This window comes from Amblyomma mixtum, chromosome 6 (genome assembly GCF_055824585.1).
Source record: "Amblyomma mixtum isolate Tamu chromosome 6, ASM5582458v1, whole genome shotgun sequence".
In the NCBI taxonomy this organism is placed as follows: domain Eukaryota; kingdom Metazoa; phylum Arthropoda; class Arachnida; order Ixodida; family Ixodidae; genus Amblyomma; species Amblyomma mixtum.
The window spans coordinates 98770160-98793423 of NC_143017.1; the positions used below are offsets into that span (position 1 = coordinate 98770160).

Sequence of the window (23264 nt, forward strand, 5' to 3'; positions counted from 1 at the left end):
TATTGATGCTTATGATGCTTACAGTTGCACCCTGAATTCGACAATACCTATTTCACTGGAATGTCGACTTTCGCAACACAGGATTTACCTCACTTAACAATCAAGGGTCTTGTAAAATAGCTTTCTAGATTTCTTAAGGTGCTGTTGTTTCATGATAAGCATGGATTTGTGAAAATAAAAGATAGCATGGCCGCTTGAGTGCTTTGGCACAGTTGCATATTGTAAAAAAGCATCAAAAAAAGAAGTAGACAATATAAGTGCTCACTCTCAGCTGAATTTTTATTTGAAGGAGCCACAAAACAAATTCTTCCTAACAAGCTTTTCCCTGTAGGTTACCAAGTCAAACAAAATTAAAAAATAAACACAGTGGAATCTTGTTAATCATGCTCTGTCATTTTAACTTCTGGCTCGTGCATACTGAGCCTTCAGTCCCACCAAATTCATGTGCATTTTCTTGAGAAATCCCCGCTAATTTGAACAGGCTGCTCAGCCAGTTACTCTGGTCCACAAAGCACTGTGGTGCTGGGGCTTGCCTATGGCCCAGCAACAAGCAACTGCATGCCATTAATCGTATGGCACCCATTCACGTTACTGCCTTGAGCATAGTAGTATCTCGACACTGCTGTTGCATGTGTATACATAGGAGTTAACACTCCATGTTTCACCTATTAAGACACTGGCATGGCAACCCAAAGCTCTAGGTTCCTGGCACAAGCTAGTCTTTCACTTGTCTGAAGCATGCGCTATGTCACTCCCATTTTTCTCTCCCATTTTCTGTGTTTATTCTGTTCTGCGGAGGGAAAATAGTTTATTTTTGCAGCTGTGGGGCCAGTGCATGTTGTGCCAGCGTATGACAGCCCACCGCAGGTCCTCCACCTTTCCTCAGTGCTAAGCAGCCACATAAGCATGAACGGTTTAGCGCATGCTGACACATCTTAAGGGGGGACACTGGTCTTGAAAAAAAAATTTTTATTAATGAAGTCACAGTTACGAAATCTTCAGGGCATGTGTATTCTTGTGTGCTGATTCTAAATGTGCCATTTAATTTCATGCAAAACAATTCCTTGAGCACTTATGCACTTTTTATGCTAGTATTTTGCGGAGAGTTTTGAAGAAAATTTGCTGCAGGAAACTTGCTGAAATGTATGCCATTGGGTTCTCTTGACACCAAGGAATACAATAAGGGTGAAATTGTCTTCCTGCCTATCATAGAACTTGAGTTATAGAGTTTTGAAGTTGTCGCTTCAGAAATGAGAAGGAAAGTGTGTATTCATGTTTCTGAAGTGGCAGCTTCAGTACCCTATTACTCCAGTTCTATGATAGCCAGGATGATAATTTTACCCTTATTGTATTCCTTGGTGTCAAGAGAACCCAATGGCATACATTTCAGTGAGTTTCCTGCAGCAAATTTTCTTCAAAACTCTCCACAAAATACTTGCATAAAACGTGCATAAGTGCTCAAGGAATTGTTTTACATGAAATTAAATGACATATCTAGAATCAGCGCACAAAAATACATGTGCCCTGAAAATTTCATAACCATGACTAAATTAATAAAATTTTCTTTTCAAGACCAGTGTCCCCCCTTAAATATGATTACCCACACAGCAGAGTCCATTGTGTCTGCTGCTACGATCAGCCTATCGTGATTATTCTTCCTTTAGTTTATGCCCCATGTGACTCAAATAAGTTCTTAATTTGTATCGAGATTAGACTGTGCCTACCACAAAACCACAAAAGCACCATCATCTACTCAAGGTGTTCAGGAATCTGATCTCTTTTTCCAGTGATAGAGTGGGCTGTTCACTGATATTTCTACTGACCTTCTTGCTGACCTATGTGCTTGCAGCAACTTCTAGGTGCTCCGGCTCTTGTACTTCGCAAAAACCTTTGTGTCAGAGAATACTGGATAACGGCTGCGTAGCCATCAGCGTGCTTGATAGTCGCAGTCGTGCTCTTGCCGAGAGACTGCTTTACTGTATGTTGGTGCTCTGTTAAAATTGTGTCAGTGCACCTTACTTTCACCCCTTTTTTAAAAAGTACATAGGATTATAAAAGTGTTTCCTCTCCCACTTTCTTCGGACAGAAGGAGACACCGACGATCAACCACCCATCCCTGCTGGCACACCAGGCGTCCCTCAGCCTGCTGCACCCACTGTTCACGTTGATCCACAGTCGGCCGCAGCGTATGTCCGACCCGCCCCTCAAGAGCTCCTTCACACCCCTGGGGGGGCCCCTGCCCTGTGATTTGCACCTCATGAATCTGCGTACACTGGCCCTACCCCACTCACCCACAGCGGGCACCAAGTAAGTCCCCACTTTTCCTTTCTTCTTCTTCTTCCCCCAGGCTAGTGGGCAGGCTGTGTTCAGTTGCACATTAGCCATAAGTTTACCCTTTGCTGTAGCTTACTCTTCTTTACTCAAAACAGTGACATGTTTTGGAGGTCATAACTCTGCAGAACATGTGGTGGGATTGCCTGAGAGACTTGCAAAAGCAGAGGTTTTGAATAAGCATGCTTATATGCTTCGCTGATGCTTTTGCAATTACATGTCACACATAGCATGTGCCTGGTGCAGGTCCCCAACTAACATGTCATGTAAGCCATGTTAAGCCTTGACGTGTCTGACCTATTGACCTACTGACTTAAAAGCACTAAACTTTTAACTGCCCAAAGCAGCACACCCAGTAAGGGTTAAATACCTTGCAGGGATGCGATGCAGTGGTCGTGTTACCACTTCTTTTCAAGCAGCACAAAAGTTGCACACAGACAAATAGATTATAGACGACAACAGCAGCGCTGTTAGTCTCATTTGCTCTGTTTGTTTGTGTGCTATTTTACTCTGTTTCAAAGAAGATCAGCTCATGTCTGCTATCCTCCATAAAAGTCCTCTCTGCCACTCTTGTTGCCTCATACCAAAGGGGCACGGGTGCTCAGAAGCAGCAGTAGAAGTAGACATGTGACAAAAATGCTTTTACTTTGACCTTCTATGCGCCCTAGAAGTAAACAGAGCATGCACTCCCATTCTAGCTGCGTTTGTACCAATTCCAGCTGAAAGAAACATTCAAGGGTGCATTGGGGCGCACTTTTATCATCTGTGCTTTCACACTTTGTGTGCAATAAGTCCCATTCCCCTATGGACAACGTTTGAGTAGAGTTTAAATGCAGCATTGTGTTTCATTCACTTCAGTCTGCAGCTGTACATTATCTTCAGAATCCAATGAGCTAAATGGATCATTGAAAGCAGATAAAAAACCATGAAGTGTGCATCATAGAGCACATCAAGGGCCCATTCACGGGATTTGTGCTGCATTGGTAGTAAAGTTTTGTTGAATCGCTGCTATATTACTGTATGGCCCGTTGAAACGCTACAGCATATTGCACCAGTGAACAACCACCTTGCAATCAGCATATTGTGATTGCTCTGTGCAGGACACCTATCTCAAGGCCAGGTCTCTTTTCTACTTCACTGTGCTACATTCTGTCCGTGTTTCTTGGTTCCACGGCTCCGTTCTGTGAAAAAAAGTAATTTCATGATCTTGTCCAAGTTGTCTTCGCAATGCAGTTGTGTGTTTTAGGCAGCGCAGGTGTTAGTGGAAAGATTTTTTTTTCATAATCAGTGCTCTTTTCCACTGCAGTATGAAATGTAAACATAGTAGTTTGATTCCTTCACAACTTGGACTTGTCTGTGTAGCAATTTTGGCGTGCAGAAAAAAGCAGATACATTTCGTTTTTATTTTGCTTAATGCTTCTTTGTCCTTATGCATGTTTGTTCATCATTGGGTCATTATCTAACGTTTTGATTCATTCAGACTTCATCTGCTTTGTCTTGCTTCTGTGATATTAGTCTTGACATGCTAATTAAGCAATATCAAAAAAATATTATAAGAGCTAGATCAAAGCATTCACAAAGCTGGAGCTGATGTTTGATATGATGTCTGTTTTTTTTTTTCATTGGGCTCCTCTCATCTTTCATGCATCTCCTATTCAAGCCAAAAGTTATTTGGCAATTTATTGTGATCGTAGCAATCACAATAACTTTTAAATTGACGAATGAAAGCAATGCACAGAGGGCTCGTAATTGGGAATGTACTGAGCAAGTCCTGTAGTGGCATTTGGTAATGGCCCCACTTGTCTAGCCTGCACTGCTTTCCTTCGTGCTGAATTTATTGCCTCCTTCAAATTTTAGTTTGAACACCTTCAAGTATAAATGAGAGAGACATTCAGAATGTCATTATGTACGAGCTTTGCTCTGCTGGCAAAAAAAAAAAAAAGAAAAATAAAGCAACCATGTCATCCTGCACTTGTATTTGTGAAAATGTCAGTTTGTGGCTGCATTGCATGTAAAAAAAAACAAAAGTGCCGCATTTCATTGTTTCATTGCTACCTTTTGTGAGAGTTGGGGGCAATCCATGAAAGATTCGCAATCTCCCTTGGGTGTTTTGTAAAGAGCCTTGGTTCTAAGGCATGCAGAAATCCAGTGTAACTTTGAGGAGATATGCATACTGTCATGTGGAATGCGCATCCTGCTTTATGAAAAACCAAGCAGACAACATTTTCAGGGAGGTCCGTGGTCCATCGGCTTTTGTGTGTGGTCTTTCGCAGAGCTTACAACCTTCACACCACGTCTACGCTTTTGCATGTGCCTGTTGTAGGCTGAGAGATTTTTGCTCATGTGCATCCTCTGTTTCTTCGTTCCTTCCCTGCTCACCCTCAGACCAGAGTCGTCTTGGACCCCGAGCAACACAACGGCCATGTTCCTGCACCGACTTCCACATGACTGTCGGCTACGGTCGTATGCCATGCGCTGCACTCTGCAGACTGACTCCGTGGTTTGTAATTGCTTTGATACATTACCGGGTGGTCTAATTTCATTAGAGAGCCGCCGCAATGGCCCAGTGGTTATGGTGCTCGGCTGCTGACCCGAAAGACGCGGGTTCGATCCCGGCAGCTGCAATTGAATTTCAATGCAGATGAAATTCTAAAGGCCCGAGTTCTGTGTGATGTCAGTGCAGGTTAAAGAACCCCAGGTGGTCGAAATTTCCGGAGCCCTTCACTACGGCGTCTCTCATAGCCTCAGTCGCTTTGGGACGTTAAACTCCATAAACCATAAATCATCTGATTTCATTAGATGCAGGGCTGCAACTTTCACAGTGTTTTTCACCATAGGCAGTGTAGTGCTCTGTGTACAGTATCTCACTGCATTTTGGAAGTGTCTGCTGTTGGTGAGAACATGTGGATGAGGAAGCCAGGCTGAGCAAAAAGTGAGCTGTTTTTGAGACCGTAGTATCTCGTCAAACAAATGTGTACGTTACAAGTCCCTTCCAAAAACTAGGAATGTGAATTCGTTCTTGAATTGTTTATTCATGCATTGTTACCTGCTCACCGCACATTGTTTGAAGTACAAAGAACACTTTATCCTGCTGCAGAAGAATGTAACTGATCCAGTCATGTTATTCCCCTCAGTTTTGGCAGCACTGTGCAGAACTAGTGAGAAAGTATAAACAGCCATTTTCTTCTTGCTGGGCTTCTTGCTAGGATCGTTAACACACTCAAGAATGAGCCAGAATGTCTGCTGACGGGATGTATGGAAATCACTGGAAGTTTCTAGAGTAAAAGTTTTTTGTTGGTGCTAAAAATACATCCCTGTATTGGTTTGTGCCCGAAATAATTTTCGCTCCCATTCATGGCAGAGTCAAACAGCCTCCCGAAATTGCAGCAGAGTTGACGCTGAAACTGCCACAAATCTGTTCGAAAGTAGTCATGTACTAGAGGGTAAAGTCCTAAGTGTCCTGAGCTGTATTCGCCCCACGCTGGTGTGAGCCTAGGTGCTGGCTTAGTTAAGCAGAGCTTAACGGACTGATGCCTCAGTATACTAAAAGTGCATGCTAGAGATTAGGTGGCCAGGCTGAATGATGTTACATAGACCACGCCACACGGAAGAGTGTAGGTCGGCACATTGTGGTGCTCTAAAAGCACTGCTAAGAAGTATGTGAAAGCAGATTTAGCAACACAAACCACGCTGATCATCATCATCACTAGTCTCCTTCCACGCCTGGCATGATCATCCTGTATGCCCACATGCGTGGTGGTGCCTATTAGTCGCCGTCCAGTTTTTCTTCTGTGTAAAAATCGATTTAACTCTTTCCTTACCGTGGGAAAAATTACCATTTTTTGTGGGTTTGAGTAACTTTTTTTTTCTGTAAAAGCTATTGCATTAAAAATTTAGTGCAGTGCATGAAAAGAAAGCTAAATAAATGTGCTTTTTAGTCATATACCGCAAGGTTGAATAACAAATTGTGCGTTGCAACAGAAAATTTTATTTGTTAAAAACGGTACTTTGAGGAAAAATTGAAGAAAGCTTGTAAAGACATGCTTATGTCTAAAAAGAAAAGAATGTAAATAATTTTCTGAAATATGTAAAATGCAAAAAAAATGGACACCAGAGCGTGGCCGCCTGTGTTCCAAGCTCGTTTCCATCGTCGCCGGTGTCAGACCTGACTCCCGACGAAAAGGCAGTACTTCAGACTTGCTGTTGCTCGGGTCATCGATGAAATCAGTCGCTGGCAAAGTGGAGTCATGAGATTTGCAATGTTTTAGAGCGCGCATTGCGAATGTGAATGTAGCCAAGTGACTTTGACCCTACTGCATCTTTGGAGCGCGTTCAAAAAATGCTGCCTTGTGGGAAAAGAACAACTACGTCAAAAAAAAAAATTTTATTTGTCTAGTTAGAAGCCAGATGACAGTCTGCCCGTAAGCAAAGCAGAAGGCTCCAAGTCTAGCAGTGAAGTCGTCATTTGTAGGCAGTGAGCACGGTACCACATCAACGAGTTTTCGCAGCATGTTAAAAAAATGCCGCCTCGCGAGAAAAATGAAAACTGCATCGGAAATGAAACTTTGGTTCTTTTGTTACAAGCCCGATGCGTAGCGTGCCCGTTAGCTATGCTGAATGTTCTGAAATTGACGTACGAAGTCATCGTTAGCGGGCTGACGATGCTTAATTGGCACAGTAAAGAGTTGAAGCTCTTTCAGGCCATGATGATGATTACCCATCAGCGAAAAATGCATTTATTGCAGGGAAAATTGCATTTCGAAATTTTTCTGCCACTTGATTGAAACTTGTGACGTCTGAGCCAAAAAGGACTCTGTGATCACAATTTTGTTGTGGATGGCAGTGTAGCCTTGCCTCTGGGATTCACACCCAAAAGACTGTGTTGACACGCCACAGTTTACTTGCAAGTTTGGCTGGTGATGTTTTGGCCTTTTCTAACTTATAAATACTCTTTTTCCAGTGAAAGAGCATCTTTCACATTGGAATGAAGGAATTTAGTAATAGAAGCCAGTTTCAATTTATCCTTAGTACCCTTTAAAAACTTTGAACAGTATGCGGGTTCAACACCGAAGCACACAGAAGCCCTCGGCTGATTGGCAGCGCCTGCTTTGTGCAAGTGCATGCAAATACATTTAGACACATTGCTGATGACTAGGAAGTGAAGTTGCTTGACAGTCTGAGTTGTAATAAGATGCTTTCTGTTTATTATATCTTGCTTAGGTCACTTTTAATTGTTTCCTATGCGAGACATCTTGTCTGGCTGCAGTTATAAACCAGTCATAATGTCTTGTTGTCTCGTCTAGTCCTCGTCTCCTTGCGCTGCTATTTATTTGTTCAAGACATGTACCAACACGCCCAATTTTCCACGTTGGTCATAATGTCTTTCTTACGCAAGGTATCTTTTCCAGCTGCAGTTGTGAACAGGTCGTGATGTCTTTTGTTCTTTACCCTGTTGCTAACAGAGCCTTATTTGATGCATTCCAGGCAACACTGGCTGACATGTTTCCCGACTACTTTGGACCAAGTGTGGAGGAGACGACGTTATCACTCCTCCGTACGATCTCGTCAACATCCACCAAGACCTCCCACCTCAGCCTGCCTCCACCAGCCGAGATAGCCGCGTACAAACTTCAGCGGCGGTGAATGCATTCCTCTCTGGTTAACCATTCCCATGTCATACCTGCTGCTTGCCAAAAAAGAGAAACAAAAAAAAATGGAGAGGAAGTTTTCACTTCTCCGGGAGGAGAACGGCCACAGCCAGCTACTGTCCCAGATAATGTGTTCGGTGCCAGTCTCTGACTGGCATGGCACCACCCGTGCTTGCTGTTAAGCCTGACAGCTACATCACCAGACCAGTGGCACACACAGCAGAGAGCACTCGGTCCATGCCTGGCCACCTAATGCTCAAGTCTTCCCCAGCCTGCCCTGCAATGTCGGGCCTTTTGCTACTTTTAGTGGATGCTGCCGTTTTCTTGCTCTCATTTGGTGGTGACCATTGCCCCCAGTTTTATTTATTTTTTACGTACTTGTCTACTTCATGTTTACCATACATTACCATGTTCAGTTCCATTCTTCCTTTTCTGGGTTAGGGTGCCCCAGTCTGCTTGAGCAGCAAACCAAAAATGTTTTAGTAGGTTATAGTAATGTAATGTCCATTCACGCAGTTTTCATTTGTCAGTTGTTGTGTTGGCCATTATTTGGTAGCGTGACACAACTGGCATTTGGGTTACCAGATGCCTTTCATTGTGTAGGTCAGCCATTGAGTTATGAAGCAAACTTTTTGAAGGAGTCGCTGTTTCATCTGCCAAAACATAAATGATTGGGGTGAGGCTATTTTAGTCAGGCTGGGAGGCTAGAGTAATTTTTGTTTCTTTAGCTATCTGTACAAAGATACAATTATTTTTCGAATAGAAAAACGGTGACTAATTGGGACCTGTACCAGTGATGCAGAACTGCTTTGCGCAGTGAGTAAACGTGCAAGTTCATTCTTGAAAGGCAGCTGGAAGCGTTAAGAGCTTGCCTTTTGCCCGTCTTCCCTTGCTGATTTTGCAAAGTGTCACCAGGAAAAGTTCAAGTGTGATTTGCACTAGAAATGCACTGTTACCCCTCGGACACTCTGTGGCACTGGAGTACTTTTAATGAAGACATCGGTTACTGTGCTGACATCTCTTCCGGCACAGCCCGCAGCCCAACAAAGCCCGCAGGCTTTGTGCCTGTGTATGTTTAATAGTGTGCGGCCTGAAAAGGTTTGTTAGCAATAGCAGCTGTTATCAACAGCTGCTCCTTCAAATGTGGCGTACCACTTAGGCAGAACTGTGACTTATATATAACTGAGCAACTGTGAATAGTGTACACTGGATGTAGCTTAGGATGTTTTAATATTTTCTCTGTGATTAGAAGGAAGGGAGAAACTTGTGTGTTCCCTTGCGTGTTTTGCCGGTGAGTCATTAGAGGCAGTCTACTGTGTTTGTGTGACCCGTGATGCAAACCATTCCATAGCACTGTTTAGAGAGCAGTGTCCAGTACATGACGGGCTGTTTTGCTTTGTAAATAACATTGATTAAAGAATTAACTCGTGTTGTGGAAGAATGCAAGTGAGAAAATTATAGATGCAGAAAAATAAAAGCGCTTAGATATCCTTACTGTCTACACTGTATTGTGTTCTTTCACTGTGTTTCACCTGTTGCTGATAGTTACAAAAGTTTCCCAGACTGTGTTTTAAATAAGAAAAAGAAATAGTAAACACTCCACTCCTTTAACTCAATGTAAACGAGCGGAAAGAGGTCGTAGGTGGTGGGTTAGGAGGCTAGCAAAGAGGGAGAAATTAAAGTAGAGGCTCATCAGTGACTGAGTGAGTGATGTGGTTGGAAGTAGGGCAATTTGAAATTGGTTTATGGGCCAAAGCTGCATTGTCTGCTATTGAGACACATTGTAGAGGAAATTTCTGACGCTTCTAGTTTAATAAATGGTAGTTTCAGAATTGTAAACAAAGCAGTTTTATTCGACGTGTGCGAAGTACCACAACAAAGTGCTAATAAAGAAGTACATGCTAGGGCAAGGAATGTAGTCTACCTCATCTTCAGGGTCTGCATAGTTACTAGCTTGATTTTAAAATAAAAATAATTGATGAGAACTGGTTTCTGTTAGGCTCGAGTTTCTTTTCTGCTTTTCACTCGTCTATTATTTAGCGTGCAGTTTTCATTATGCTCATAAATAACTACTGCAACCTTTCATATTATTCTTCGTGTGTTAACCCCTTGCCTGCTCCTGTGGTTCGAGTTTGGTAGTGCGACTATAGTGTACTAGACTGGTGCACCAGCATGTCCAGCGCGGCCTAAAACCCAGCTCCACACCCTAACTCCTGCCCAGCAAACAACACCTTCAATGATGGCGAGACCACGCACTAGCTTCACCATTTGGCAGTGGAACTATCGTGGCTTTGGTTCCAACGGGGACTGCTTCACCAGTTCCTAGCTCGGGCAAGCGGCCCTGACATGCTCGCGCTGCAAGAGCCCTCCAATCCCCTTACCCTACACAGCTACCTGCCTATCGTCCCCATTTCTCCTACACCTTCTTGGGTTGCATTCCTTGTACGCCGTGCACTCACTAACATCTCCCACTCCTTACACGTCCCTGAAAGAGATCATCTCCTCATCGAACTCTGGCCGCAGCATACTCGGGATAACAGTTTCTTCATCCTCAACGCATACAGCCACCCGAAGTGCCTGCGGCATGACTTTGACCGACTATTCACACTTGCCAACTGTGCCACACACAAATGCCCCTTCCTAACTTTGGGGGATTTCAACACCCCACACACGGCCTGGGGCTACCCAGCCGACACCTCCAAGGCGCCAGGGTATGGCTCACAGCTCAACAGGCCGGGCTTTCCCTTCTCACAGACCCCACCCACCACCCTTACTCGCATCGGGAACAGCGTCTCCACAGACACTACTCCCGACCTCACCTTCGCCCACCACCTACCTCGCGCTGTGTGATGTAACACCCAGGAGAATCTGGGAAGTGATCACTACATTATCGAGATTCTCCTACAAGCAGGCCAAACACGCAGACCCCCTCGTGGTGCTACCGTCACGAAGTAGGACTCGTTCCACACCTCCCGAACAGCTCGTACTCTAGACATCACATCAGACGTAGCTACTTGGGCCAACCAACTCCAGCGTGATGTCTGCGCCGTGACTCGCCCCTCCCAGAGGACTGCCCTGTAGACGCAATGGATTCCCATCTCCTGCACCTATGGTAGGCCAAGGCGGGTCTCGAGTGGAGGTGGCAGCGTCAGCGCTCAAGTAGAACACTCAGACGCCGACTGGCCTAGCTCAACGAGGAGATTGAGACGCATGTTGCGACCCTATCTCGCCAAAATTTGGGATCTCTCTGTAACAGGCTGTACGGCAACATGAGCCTGCCCCAGACCTGGAACCTATTGTTACCACCATCTCATTGATTCGACTCAGTCCAAGACACACTAGAAACACAACTTCATAAAGCTCATACACGTATTGATCACCAAGGCGGAAGTCGGGGCAGAACTTCAGCGCCTCAGCACGTCGTCAGCTCCTGGCCCTGACGAAGTGCACAAGACACTCCGCAACCTCAATTTCCCCTCCGTCAAAGCACCGACTGCTTCAACAAATGCTGGCTGCACGGTGCCCTCCCATATCAGTGGAAAGACGCCAGAGTAGTCTTTATTCCCAAATCCGGCAAACCACTTCTCCCCACTAACCTCCGTCCCATCTCCCTCACGTCGTGTGTGGGCAAGCTCATGGAGCACGTTCTCCACACCCAGCGCAGCTGCCGGTACCTGTAGAATAACAACCTCATGCCTTCGTGCATGTTTGGTTTCCACCCAGGCTTATGCACCCGGGACGTCTTTGTACAACTCAAACACCACATCCTTGACTTCCCTGCGGGTGACACCAAGGCTATCCTCGGTGTTGACCTGACAAAAGCTTTACCAACGTTATCTATGCAGCCATCCTAGAAGGCCTCCACACCCTAGGCGTTGGCCCGCGTATGTACTATTACGTCCGCGACTTTCTCTCAGAACGCACAGCCACACTGACCTTGGGCGATCATCCGCTCCCCGCTGTCTCACTGGAAGCACGGGGAACTCCTCAGGGTGCTGTGCTGTCTCCTATCCTCTTCAACATACCCCTTTTCCAACTCGCCCAAGTTCCCGGCATACATTTCAGCTTCTATGCTGACGACATCACTGTCTGGGCCAATCGAGGCAGTGACATGGAACACAGCCTACAGTCGGCCCTCAACATCATCGACTCTGTACTTTCGCGCGCGCGGCAGCTGCTACCCTTCCAAATCGGAACTCTTCCTTTACCGCCCCAGGCCGCACGACCCCGCCAACCCTCCCATCTCACTTACGCTAGGGAACCACCCCCATTCCCACAGTCTCAAACATTCGCATCCTGGGCCTCGTCCTTCACTCCCACGGCGCGCACAACGACGCCATTCAAGCTCTCCAGACCCAAACCCAGCAAGTCGCCCGTCTAATCCGTCGCGTGGCGAACCGGCGCGCAGGTCTGCGAGAGCGGAACGCTCTCCGCCTCACCCGAGCCTACATCACTAGCCGCATGGCATACTAATTCCCCTACCTCCCCCTAAAGCAGAAGGAGCGGGACCGCATCAACGCGCTCCTCAGGAGCCACACGAAGGTCGCCGTCCGCTACCCCCCCAGCAACTCTACTGCCCGGCTCCTCAAACCTCGGTACCCACATCACGTACGTTTGAGAAGTTGGCAGAAGCCACTCTAACAGCCCTGCCGGTACGTACCGCGAGACCTACGCTCCTATCTCATTATCCACCCCATCCCTAAGAACAATTAAGCACCCCGAGCGCGACGGAGAACGCAGGGCAGCCCGCGCTAAAGCCCCGCACAAACTGTACGGCGACAGTTCCGAGGTAGGACGTGGCAGCGTACTCGTCGGGTTCCCGCATGTTCCTCGCCGTCGCTAAACAATCAGGCCCGATTACTCGCATCAGGGTCATGCAGACTCGTCAGAAATTGCAGAGGATCGAAGCAGCTCTCTCTCATCTTCTCCGACTCAAAATCTGCCCTATCCAATTTCGCTAAAGATCCCGCACCGCGGCTCGGCTTCTACGCTTCTGGCACCTCACCCGCCCCGCAACCTTAATCTGGGCCTTCCAGCACGCAGCAGGCCTCCTAGGTAAAGAGGATCCAGGTCCACTACCCCCGAGGTCTAACTTTCAGGGCTGGAGTTGGACACCATCCGCTATCCCGAGAGCGTCTGCTCTGCTTACCTTCAGATATATCTTTACCCACTACCGAGATACCTGGCGCGTTCACGCAGCGCCGGCTCCTAACCCTAACCCAGGCCCACATGCACTTGTGCCGACTCCAGACCCGCACTGCCCCCAACCCTATTCTTTTCTTCATGGCCGCTACCTCGATCAGTTCATCTCCTCCCGTAAGCTGGGCGGGAAACCGGGAGACATGCTCCTCACATATGCCCTACCTTCCGAGACCCTCCATCCCCAACCACGGCGGAGTCATCTGGGAGACTCGCCTGGCCAGCTCCGCCCTCCAAGGGCTAAACAATTGGTTGGTTTTTGGGAAAGGAAACGACGCAGTAACTGTCTCACGTATCTCGGTGGACACCTGAACCACGCCGTAAGGGAAGGGATAAAGGGGGGACTGGAAGAATGGGAACAAGAGGTGCCGTAGTGGAGGTATCCGGATTGATTTCGACCACCCGGGGATCTTTAACGTGCACTGAAATCGGGCGCCCTTTTGCGTTTCGCCTCCACGCTGCCGCCGCGCTGGGGTTCGAACTCGCGGGTACTCCAACTCCAGCTCCTTTGCCCTTTTAGGGCAGCCCCCTAAGGGTTGCCTCGTGCCACGTAAGGAGCGGGGGGGGGGGGGGGGGGGGGGGGGGGGGCAGGGTTTGCCCCGGTGCATTGCTTAGCAATAAATGTTTCCGCCACCAACCGCACGTCGCGATCATATTCGCCGGATCTATTTGGCTTACTTTCAAGCCTGTGGCCTCCGAAACCAAAACTAAAAGCGAGAGGTGGTGCTGTACGTTCACAGCTCTATTTAATATTTTCATAGGCTATTATAGACGAAATCGCTGTGGTTACTTATGTAATCTTTTGACTACATCAGTTATTGATTACAGATTAACAGACTTTTGGTTTTTTTGTAGTAACACACCAATCCAATACAATCCAATCCACTGCAGCGCGACTTTCATGTGCGCGTCGCGTGGTTGCGAGGTGTGCATGTGTGTGCGGTGTGTGGTGTGCGTTTTCGTTATTGGGGTGCACGTTTGTCCGCTTGTGACACCTGTGTTATAACAGTTACAATGAGCCAAAATGCAGAAGAGGACGGCTTAAACAACAAGAAGTCGGGCAAGAAGTCAGGCAGGAAGTCGGGCCGTAAGCTCAAGTATAGACTTCACACGGTGAGGTATTTTAAGCCGTCACCAAAGGCTATCAATGTTTTGGCCTATGACACTACGACTGAAAAACTTGCTGTGGCAAGGTACGTATGCGGTTCCTCTTTTTCTGTTTGCCTTCGTTATTTTTTTTCCTCTGTCCCTCCTCGGTGTTCAGTCCACACCACAAAGTTCATGAAAGACGTGTGTTCGCGTATGGTTCGAAAGAAAAAAAGTTTCCAGAAATGTTATGATCTGCTTTTTTACATTGCCTCGTGCGTTAGTCGATGAGCCATGTGATTTGCTTTGTTGAGTTTCTGCTGCGGTGGCGCTGTTCTCCTCTATACTCGGATGTGTTTTGTTGGCATGCTTGCATGCGTATGACACCGTTCGTTGCTGAACACGTGCGTTCTGGAAACAGAATCTACGGAATGAATTGCATTGTTGCTGGAGGCCATATACTCGGGAAGTGGATTCAAGATACGATGTCTCTGACTCCTTGGCAAAAAATGCGATGAGAAAAGTCATACAGGAGGCGAGGTTGTGGGGCGACGGGAGGTGAAAGGGAGTTAAGCAGAACTTCTTGTTGGGCGAGTATTCGTACCTACAACAGGTGAAAGGGACACGTGGTAGCTTTCCATTCCTACCATTGCCAAAGAGATTACAACAAGGAAACATCGGGGAGCTTCCTTTGTTGATTTAGTCACCCCTGCCCTGTGGCTGCAGGCTGTGTTGCTGCTGGCAGCCCTAGCACAGCGACATTGGCATGCAAGCTTGATGATGATGATGTCCATGTTGGCAACCCTTTGGAACGGGTGGTTACAAAAACAAAACAGTGGACACAAAAACAAAAAGACGCACTGCACGCACACATGCATAGAGAGAAAGACACAGTCACTAAAGCCTCTCAGCTTGAATGAGCCTGTTATAAGGACCTGCGTTTGGTTCGAGTCCACCACTCCGGTGTTGCAGGCGTGCCTTGGTGGTTGCAATGTCCATTTCTCGTTTCACTTCCATAAAGCCCAGTGCTTCAGGAAGGTGGCGCCCTCCCTCGGCTGCAGGACCAGCGTTGCGCAGTGCAGCACCAAGTGCTCCTGCGTCTCCACGGCTTTGCCGCATGCCCTGCAGACTACAGCTTGGGCATCGATGGATGAATCGAAGCGTCTGTGGTTTTCCAATGTGTGCAAAGCACCGCATGGGCCTCGAACAACAGTGCACTTCCAACGCTGTTGTCAATCATACAGGTGGACAGCTCTGATTTTTGTCTTGTACATTCTCTAAAATGTCAATGATGTCTTGGCAGTGAGCGGTTCAAGCCACGCCATTTCCTCGCTCTCACACACACACTTGCACACCTCTCGCGTCCATGCCGTGCCGGAAGTCTGCTGAATTGGCATTTGGAACAGCTCGAGCTTCTTTTCAATTGCTCGTAGGCGTCTGATCAGGCTTGTGTGGATGCACATGGGGAGCAAATATTCAAACACTCAATGAGCCCATCTGTCGCGGCTCATTAACTGCAGGCGGCCTCGGTGGCCCAGTTTGCTTGAGGCTGCTCGCGCCTCGTAGGATGTCCAACCGAAATCGCCATGAATCGCTTCATTGGCCAATGCGCCATGACATTCAGCTGCTATGCGGCCAGCTTCTCACCAGTGTTGCTTTCTCTTAAAACGTAGTTTTCTCTTCAAACATAGTATATTGCTAATACTCATTATCTGAGGCATATTTCTAATATTACAGCCAGTATTATGCATTAGGAAATCAAGGAGAAAGTAGTTTCCTTAACTACAACAGATTTTCTGGGCATGCCCTGTTATTAGAAGCTACCATAGTTGATGCCAGCTGAACAAGTGACGGAGTGAGCAGCATGGCAGGCACATCATCCAGTGGCCAAACTGTACGAGGAAGTGATGCAGTTGCGGGCGCTCCGCCTCTGTGTCTTTCTTTTCATTGTCAAGAAAAGTTGTTGCTGAGTATAGAAGTTTTCGCATCATTTGCTGTTGCTACTACCTTGTTGGTGGTCACGACTTGCCTACAACTGCTACTGTTGGCACTACATTGTGTGGGCACAACATTCTGCTGTTCTGGGAGGTGTCGTTTTCTTTATCTTATGTGTTTCTGTGTTGCTGTCCACAGATGCATTTTATTAAACACCGACCTGATGCTCACATGCTTGAATAAAGCAGAAAACTGTCCAGGTAGAGCCTGCAACACTTGTTAATACAAGTCGACCAGTGTGTAGGAAAAATTCAGGTGCCTTTTTCGTAGTTGTGCTCAGCTAGTGGGTAGCATACCACCACAGTTTTACTATTAATGCATGATGTGGAGGAGTGTACTTATGGTGAAACATACAAATCTGGCATCATGATGCTTTTGTTTTCTTTCAAGTTACTGCAAGCCTACGACAGAAAGCGGCGCATTAGAATGCGCAACGAAGGTTCCGGCACAAAATTTGTGTAGAAGACATTAAGACATTCTTGGTAACTGCTTCCCTTGAGCGTACACTTTTTGAATTACAATGCTGTTCATAGGAGTCTACAGGTAACCTTGTCAATGATAGGAAAATTCGAGAACTCAGCAATGAGGGTGTGTCCTTTGCAGGATAGAGGCTGCTTGCAGTGACCTCCTGTCACTCCAATCTAGCACCATCCATGGCCACCTTCTCTCAGGAGATCAGCAGTACGCAAGCTCTGTAATACCAGTAATCATTGAACTATGCCAGCCTTTGACTTTCCGGCATTTCTGGTGAGGGGCAGAAGAGAGTGTCACTCCATTCAGTTGACGAAATGATGGCACAGAACGGATCGGGTGGCAGTATTTGGAGTATAGTTGAGCCTTCAGCTTGTTTCGTGCTGCTTCTTGTTGCTGATTTGGCAGCACGTGGTATAAGAAGGCATATAGGTGGCATATAACGCCTGGTTCTGCGAGTGATCTGAGTTACTGAATTTTCAGATGGTGTCTTCTCCCATGCTCTAAACAGTTTGATATTTCTAGGTTGGACTTCTCCATTGAGATCTGGAACATGAAGGCCATGCCATTTGTGGAAGGGGTAAGAGGCTCTCGTTGCAAGGCTCTCTATGCCAGTGTCTCATTGGGAATTGTTGGTGTTGTCTGCCCAGGTTGTGCTTGGTAACCCCAGTAATTCAGTCGAAGCAGCTGTGTGGCTCAAAGGAAGGCTGTTCACCACAGGCCTGCATGGTCGTATTGTAGAATATGATCTTGCCACTCTTGAACAGAAGGTAGGGATTTTATTCATTATTTTAATATATACAGATTTTTTTGGCATTTTGCATTTTGTTGCTTTCTCTGGTAAACCAGGAGATTACTCCTTTATTTCCTGGTGTTTAGAGCGTCTGCTGGTAATACAGAGGGCCTTTGAAGTTCTCTTGAACAGATTTGTATTGACGCAAACATAAAATGAATGCAAATGAACTGAGCAACAAAGTGTGGCCCAGAAATGCTCCTACACTTGAAGCGCGTGCTGGCTGACTTTATTTGCTGCATATTTGCTTACATTTTAGCTGACCAGCTGAAAACGTGCTATCAGCTTCTTTGTGTGTAAGCAGCAGGGGATTTTATACCACTTTTAGCATGCTGCTGCATTGCATCATGTCAGGCCTAGCTTTTTGCAAATCCTTGCCATACGTTTGTGATTGCTGCCCAAGAACCAAAACTGAGGTAGTTCATGTATGAGCACCTTTAGGTTATAGCTAGGCATTGGACTTTCCAATTTGCATTTTTGCAAAACTTAGCAGGCTTTTTAAGTATTTATTTCCAAACATATAAATATTTTTTTTTTTTCAGTGAACATTATTTGTTGAGAGAATTAGTTTTTTTTTGTATATATATATATATATATATATATATATATATATATATATGTGTGTGGCATCCCTGTGCGGTTGCATAACATATAGCTCATCTTAGCTTGTTTGCTAGCAATAGCAGTTGATGTACCGGTAATTAACGCACAAATGGTTATGTATGGAAGAGTGGTTGCAATGTAGAATGCTACCACCATAAGAAAGAGAGATGTTGTCGGACCATAGTAAAAAAATCGAAATAGACATTTATTTATAAAAACTTAGTTGCACAAGAATCAAATAAAGTAGAAAAATAAAAGGGACAGGAACACACACATACATAAACTTGCCAGACATGGGCAGGCAGAACCAGGCCTTTCCGTCGAGTCGTCTTTGTGTCAGAACAACTTTCCCTGGCTGTGGGAGATAATTGCAAATGTATTTCTTGCTTGCGAAGCACTGCTCACTCTTTCAGTCATAGAATTACTTTGAAAGGAGCAAATGCTTCACAAGGAAAAAAAAAGCTTTCGATTGGAAAGAAAGAAAGAACTACAGCTGAAGCCGACAGTGAGGCAGACTGGCATTACTTAGTGTGATTACGGCAGCGATGACAGTGCGACTGACCCATCCTTGAAGCCAGAATATAACACTTTTTGGAGACAGTTGTGCACGGCTTTGCCTTGATGGCTGTTGGTTATGGTTGCAAACGTTCAGTGTCTTTACATCCGCTGAAAAAACCTCCATAGCCAAGTAACAGCTGGAATAATGTGATAACAGATTGTGAGGTTTTTCTTTTTTTTTTTTTTGCTTTATGCTGAAAACTCCAATTCTCAGATATAGCTAGTACTTATTTTATTTTCGATATTTTATTCTCTCACATCTAATGAAAGCTATAGATTCATAATGAGCCCATGGAAATGGCTCTACCATCAGTTATTGATTTTAGGTCATTTCTTTTTCCCTGCCACAGTTTTCTCTGGCATACACTCGGCAGCAAATTTGAAGGGACTGTCAGTGACGACTATAAAAATATTGGCGTATTCTTGCTTCTCTTTTTATAGGATGACAGTGATGAGAGCAGAACTTGCGCTGTTGGCGGGAATTTATGTTTTAAATTTGCAAAGGAAGTCGGGGCTAGAACTTACAGTGGCAGCGCATTGTGTTCAGACTTCATTGCACTGTACATAGTCAGGCTGTGTTGACTGGAGTTGATATACTACACTATGAATAGGACTGAGTGCAGTAGAGAGGGTTATTTTTTCTCTGAGAAACTTCAGATGCTTTTTTTTCTTTGCAACTTTAGTCAGATACAGGTCAAGAACGAAGTGGCAAGCATCCCTCAGAGATTTGGGAGCTGGCTGGTATCCAAAGGACCTCAAAGGAAACCCTTCAGCCAATAGCATTTACCTGTTGTCATGGTATTGTAGTTAATCCCTTTTCACAAAGGTATTTGCAAGCCACCTGCAATGTCACACTAGGGGAATAGCAATGATATCATGACAAACAGTCAGTGCCCTTGACTAAAGGGCCTCCTTTGAGAGGTGTTTGCCACTTTGTTCTTGCGTTCTATTTGACTATAGTTACCATATCTTGCGTGGTTTACCCGTAATTTCATAACATCTTAAAATGTTTCAAAAAGGAAGATTGCCACTATACTGACAGTGATGCTTAGGCGACGAGTAGTCATTGCATCTGTAAAATTGGGGTTTGCTGACACCCACGAGACAAAAAGATGGAGAGCTGGGAAACCAAGTGCTAGGCAATGAGTGGCAGTAGCAGCAGCATTCAGAAGTTTATTGTTGTGGTAGGAGGCCATCGTAAGTTTTTCAAAAGTGGCACATGCTGTGGAATGGAAGTTCTGTGTTTTAGTGCTACTTTTAGCATCAACTTTTGACATCTAGACTGTCAGTTATTTTTTCCCTCCGCTCGAATTGTTGAGCGTTATTACAGTGTGACTTGTGTTGTCAGTACTCTGTTGCAGTAACGTCGGGAGCGGCGTGGTGCCTAGCTTTGGATCATCAGAAGACGAGACTTGCCGTGAGTGTGCTACTTACTGTCCACCGTGCTGTGGTCACCTTGTTTTCATTCTAGGGTAGCTCTAGATGAGGGCACACAGGGACTGGCTTTATTCTGCAGGAACTGTATCTATATTGCATATTAACATTTATGATAATTTAATGATATGGTTGAGTGCCGGGATTGGATCTAGCGTACTGCATACACTTGAATGCTTTTGTTAGGTTAGACTATTTTTTAATTCGTGAATATAGTTTCTTCAACCTTTCCCATTTTTCTCCTGAATGCTAAGGCTTTAAGGCTTCAGTAAGATGCTAAGCAAGTAGCCGAGTTTATGTGGCTTTTGTGTGCTCACATCAGTAATCTTAGTTTTTTATTTTTATGTTTGCAGGCTGGAACAGAAGACTGTGTATGTATCTATGAAATAACAGAGGATGGCCTGAACTTCTGCAAAACACTCAACAAGCTTCAAAGTAAGTGCTCATGGTCATGAATATTTTAAATGGACGCAATCTATTTGTTTGTTGCTTGGAGGCATTTGTTCTGTGCACGTTCTGCTGGCCTTGTTAATCGCAGTTTTTGTATGGGCTTTTTTTTTGTCATTCGCCATTTCCTCTGGAGGAAGAAAGGTTTGGTTTATTGGGGTTTTACGTCCCGAAGCAACTCGGGCTATGAGGGACGCTGAGGGAGAGAAGGGATGAAAACTGGGCTTTCTTTCACCACTTTTTAATTCCTTGTTTACCTGCTGTGCTAATCTGTGTAGTACTGCCAGCATCGAAACCAATACCGATGATACTGTATAATCCTTTATTGATACTGTAGGACCCTGCAATCAATGTTTGCTGTTGTCACATAGTCTGCAGTTACCTTAGTTACTGTTGCCATATAATGCATTCAGTTTCACTTGTATCACAGTGTAAAATCTCTGGCTGGCCCTGAAGAAATCTATCCAGGTTTGGTGGGGTTCTAGGGCAACCTTAGTAATTTGTCATGGTTCGCATGTTTCGCAGCACTAATAGGGGATATTCAAAATTCCGCAAGTGCACTTTCCCGCATAACAATGTTGCCCCAAAAAAGATGGCCGACTTCGCTATAAAGGAACTACGTGGGCTACTGGACAGGCGCTAAAGGTGTGGATAGAATGTGAGAAACGTATTTTGGAAGAAGCAAACAAAAAACCAGTCTTTGTTGCTTTGTTTCAGCTGGAAACGCATGGTCAGCCATCTTGTTTGGGGCAACATTGTCATGCGGGAAAGCGCACTTGTGGAATTTTGAATATCCCCTATTGTATATAGGGGGCATTGGCTGCCTTCCACGATTTTTCATGCCCACTCAGCTGCAGAGCAAGGGTAGATTGATCTTCGAGCCTCCCCAACTGTTCATGAGATTCCCTGATCTAGCCCCATAAGAGCTCACGCTATAATACCCCAGTTCTGCCTTCGTTCATCACTCCATCACACTGTGCTCTGCCAGCATGGGTCGCTTCGTACTGTAAGAGAAAATGGGGTGGCTCGAACCAAGTTTCAGCTGATGCTGAAATTCACAGTGTCTTTAATGGTCATCTGGAAATTTTTTAACGAAACCTTTACTTCAGTTTCTCCTTGTTATTCTGATTTTAGCACCGGCTGTAAAATTTTCCAGCTGGAAAATACCACTCCAGCTAGAATGGGTACCCCTAACTATAGTCTGCCAAGTCACCATTTTCATCTGGGAAGGCTTGCAGAATTGTGAATAAAGAAAGTGTGGACCCCATACCAATGAGGTTACTATCATTAGGTAAAAATATCTAATTTGAAAATGTTTGGTTCAGCATGCAGCCCTTTTTTATTATTCGTATTTGAAAATGACTCAATTTGCAATGGGTTTTACCATTTTTTTTTTTTTGAAGACATTCGATTCACTTTAACCTCTCTCCCTTCTGTTTTCTTGTAGAATGAAATAAACACTAGTACTTGCTATTTGAATTGGATTTCCAGCTATTGAGTAATTTTTATTTTTTGACATCCTTACTTGAGAGTGGCAGCCTAGGGTGGCATTGTGTCAGCCCGTATTGACATGAAATGAAGTTCTGTGTCACTCACGGAATTTTACAAAAGCACTTAGGAAATTTGGAAACGTCAACTTGGGGACACCGTGTGATTAGTTCTGCCAAATTATGTATCCTCCCAGCATCATGTTTCTGCTGAAATCAATTTGAAAGTTTGTCATTTTCATGACTTCAGTTTTTCTGGCAATTTTCTAATGGCAGTGCTGCATTCGCTTTGTCATGAACATTGTCAGCATAATGATACCCATTTTTTTGTCAGGCTTGCATTTGGTCATCTGGGACATTTCATGAGGACATCATCATCACTTGCTGAGTTTTTCCAGCAGTGTTTATAAAAACCTGTGCAGTAGTTTGTGTCCCGCCGTGCACTGCCTATGAAGACCAAGCCGAGTTTTGGTTTCACTTTGCTGTTATTTGTTTTGTTTGGAACTGTTTTACCAGGTAGTTAAAGAAACAATATGTTGCCACAAAAAGAAGGCACCTAAATGGTAGACTGCCACCAGTAGCACCATGATATACTATGCACTGTAAAGCCTACTGTGCGTAACGCGCAACATTAGCAGAAGCATGTGTCTGAGTGTGCTGGTTTTTTCAGAGCCTTTGTTTTCGTTGTTGTTGCAATGTTACCTACTGGCGCGCAATTTATCTCTCAACGTTCCAGGTCGGATACTATGCCTGGCTTGGAGCCATGATGGGAATGTCATCGCTACTGGAACGACGGATGCCATTGTTACGTGGGATGTCAAGACAGGCCGCGCTATAGATAGGATTTCAGTAGGAAGGGTAGAGAAGAATGTGGACACACTTGTGTGGTGCTTAGCACTGACGAGGTGAGTCATACTTATAGCCTGTCTATAGGGCCCATAAGGTTAGGCAGATAATAGGGGAGCCTGTGCAATCTTTTGCCTGCAATGCATTGGGGACAGTGTTGGAATCATCTGCTTGGAGTGTTATTCTTTTGCCAAAAACACATGGAGAGACATTCCACTCTGAGCTGCATGACCTCCTTTGAATACAGGATGCCCGCTGGCTAAAAACGAGTAGGTGCAGCAACACTTGTTTGAGGTCAAAGTAGCAGCCACATACAAAAATTTGTCAAAAGTTTACAGCCTGTGGTGTTTGTCTAGTTCCTGTAGT

At 45.3% G+C, this 23264-nt stretch overlaps 2 protein-coding genes across 7 annotated transcripts in view; both read left to right on the top strand.

Moving 5' to 3' along the window:
- alpha-Man-IIa (alpha-mannosidase 2) overlaps positions 1-9478 on the top strand; it is an 86413-nt gene extending 76935 nt beyond the window's left edge. For 5 of the 6 annotated variants that reach the window (XM_089548487.1, XM_089548486.1, XM_089548484.1 and 2 more), the window contains exons 22-25: positions 2087-2307; positions 3432-3524; positions 4717-4831; positions 7816-9478. In XM_089548487.1, the coding sequence (XP_089404613.1) occupies positions 2087-2307; positions 3432-3524; positions 4717-4831; positions 7816-7974 (588 nt within the window). In that variant the 3' untranslated portion in view covers positions 7975-9478. The remainder of the gene's footprint in view (positions 1-2086; positions 2308-3431; positions 3525-4716; positions 4832-7815) is intronic. The other variant, XM_089548488.1, reaches the window with a different exon arrangement.
- Positions 9479-14074: 4596 nt separating this feature from the next.
- The window catches only part of l(3)72Dn (UTP4 small subunit processome component l(3)72Dn), a 37328-nt gene continuing 28138 nt past the window's right edge, over positions 14075-23264 (top strand). The window contains exons 1-6 of the mRNA XM_089548489.1: positions 14075-14371; positions 17256-17310; positions 17381-17500; positions 20033-20101; positions 20472-20553; positions 22789-22957. Of these exons, the coding sequence (XP_089404615.1) occupies positions 14193-14371; positions 17256-17310; positions 17381-17500; positions 20033-20101; positions 20472-20553; positions 22789-22957 (674 nt within the window). The 5' untranslated portion in view covers positions 14075-14192. The remainder of the gene's footprint in view (positions 14372-17255; positions 17311-17380; positions 17501-20032; positions 20102-20471; positions 20554-22788; positions 22958-23264) is intronic.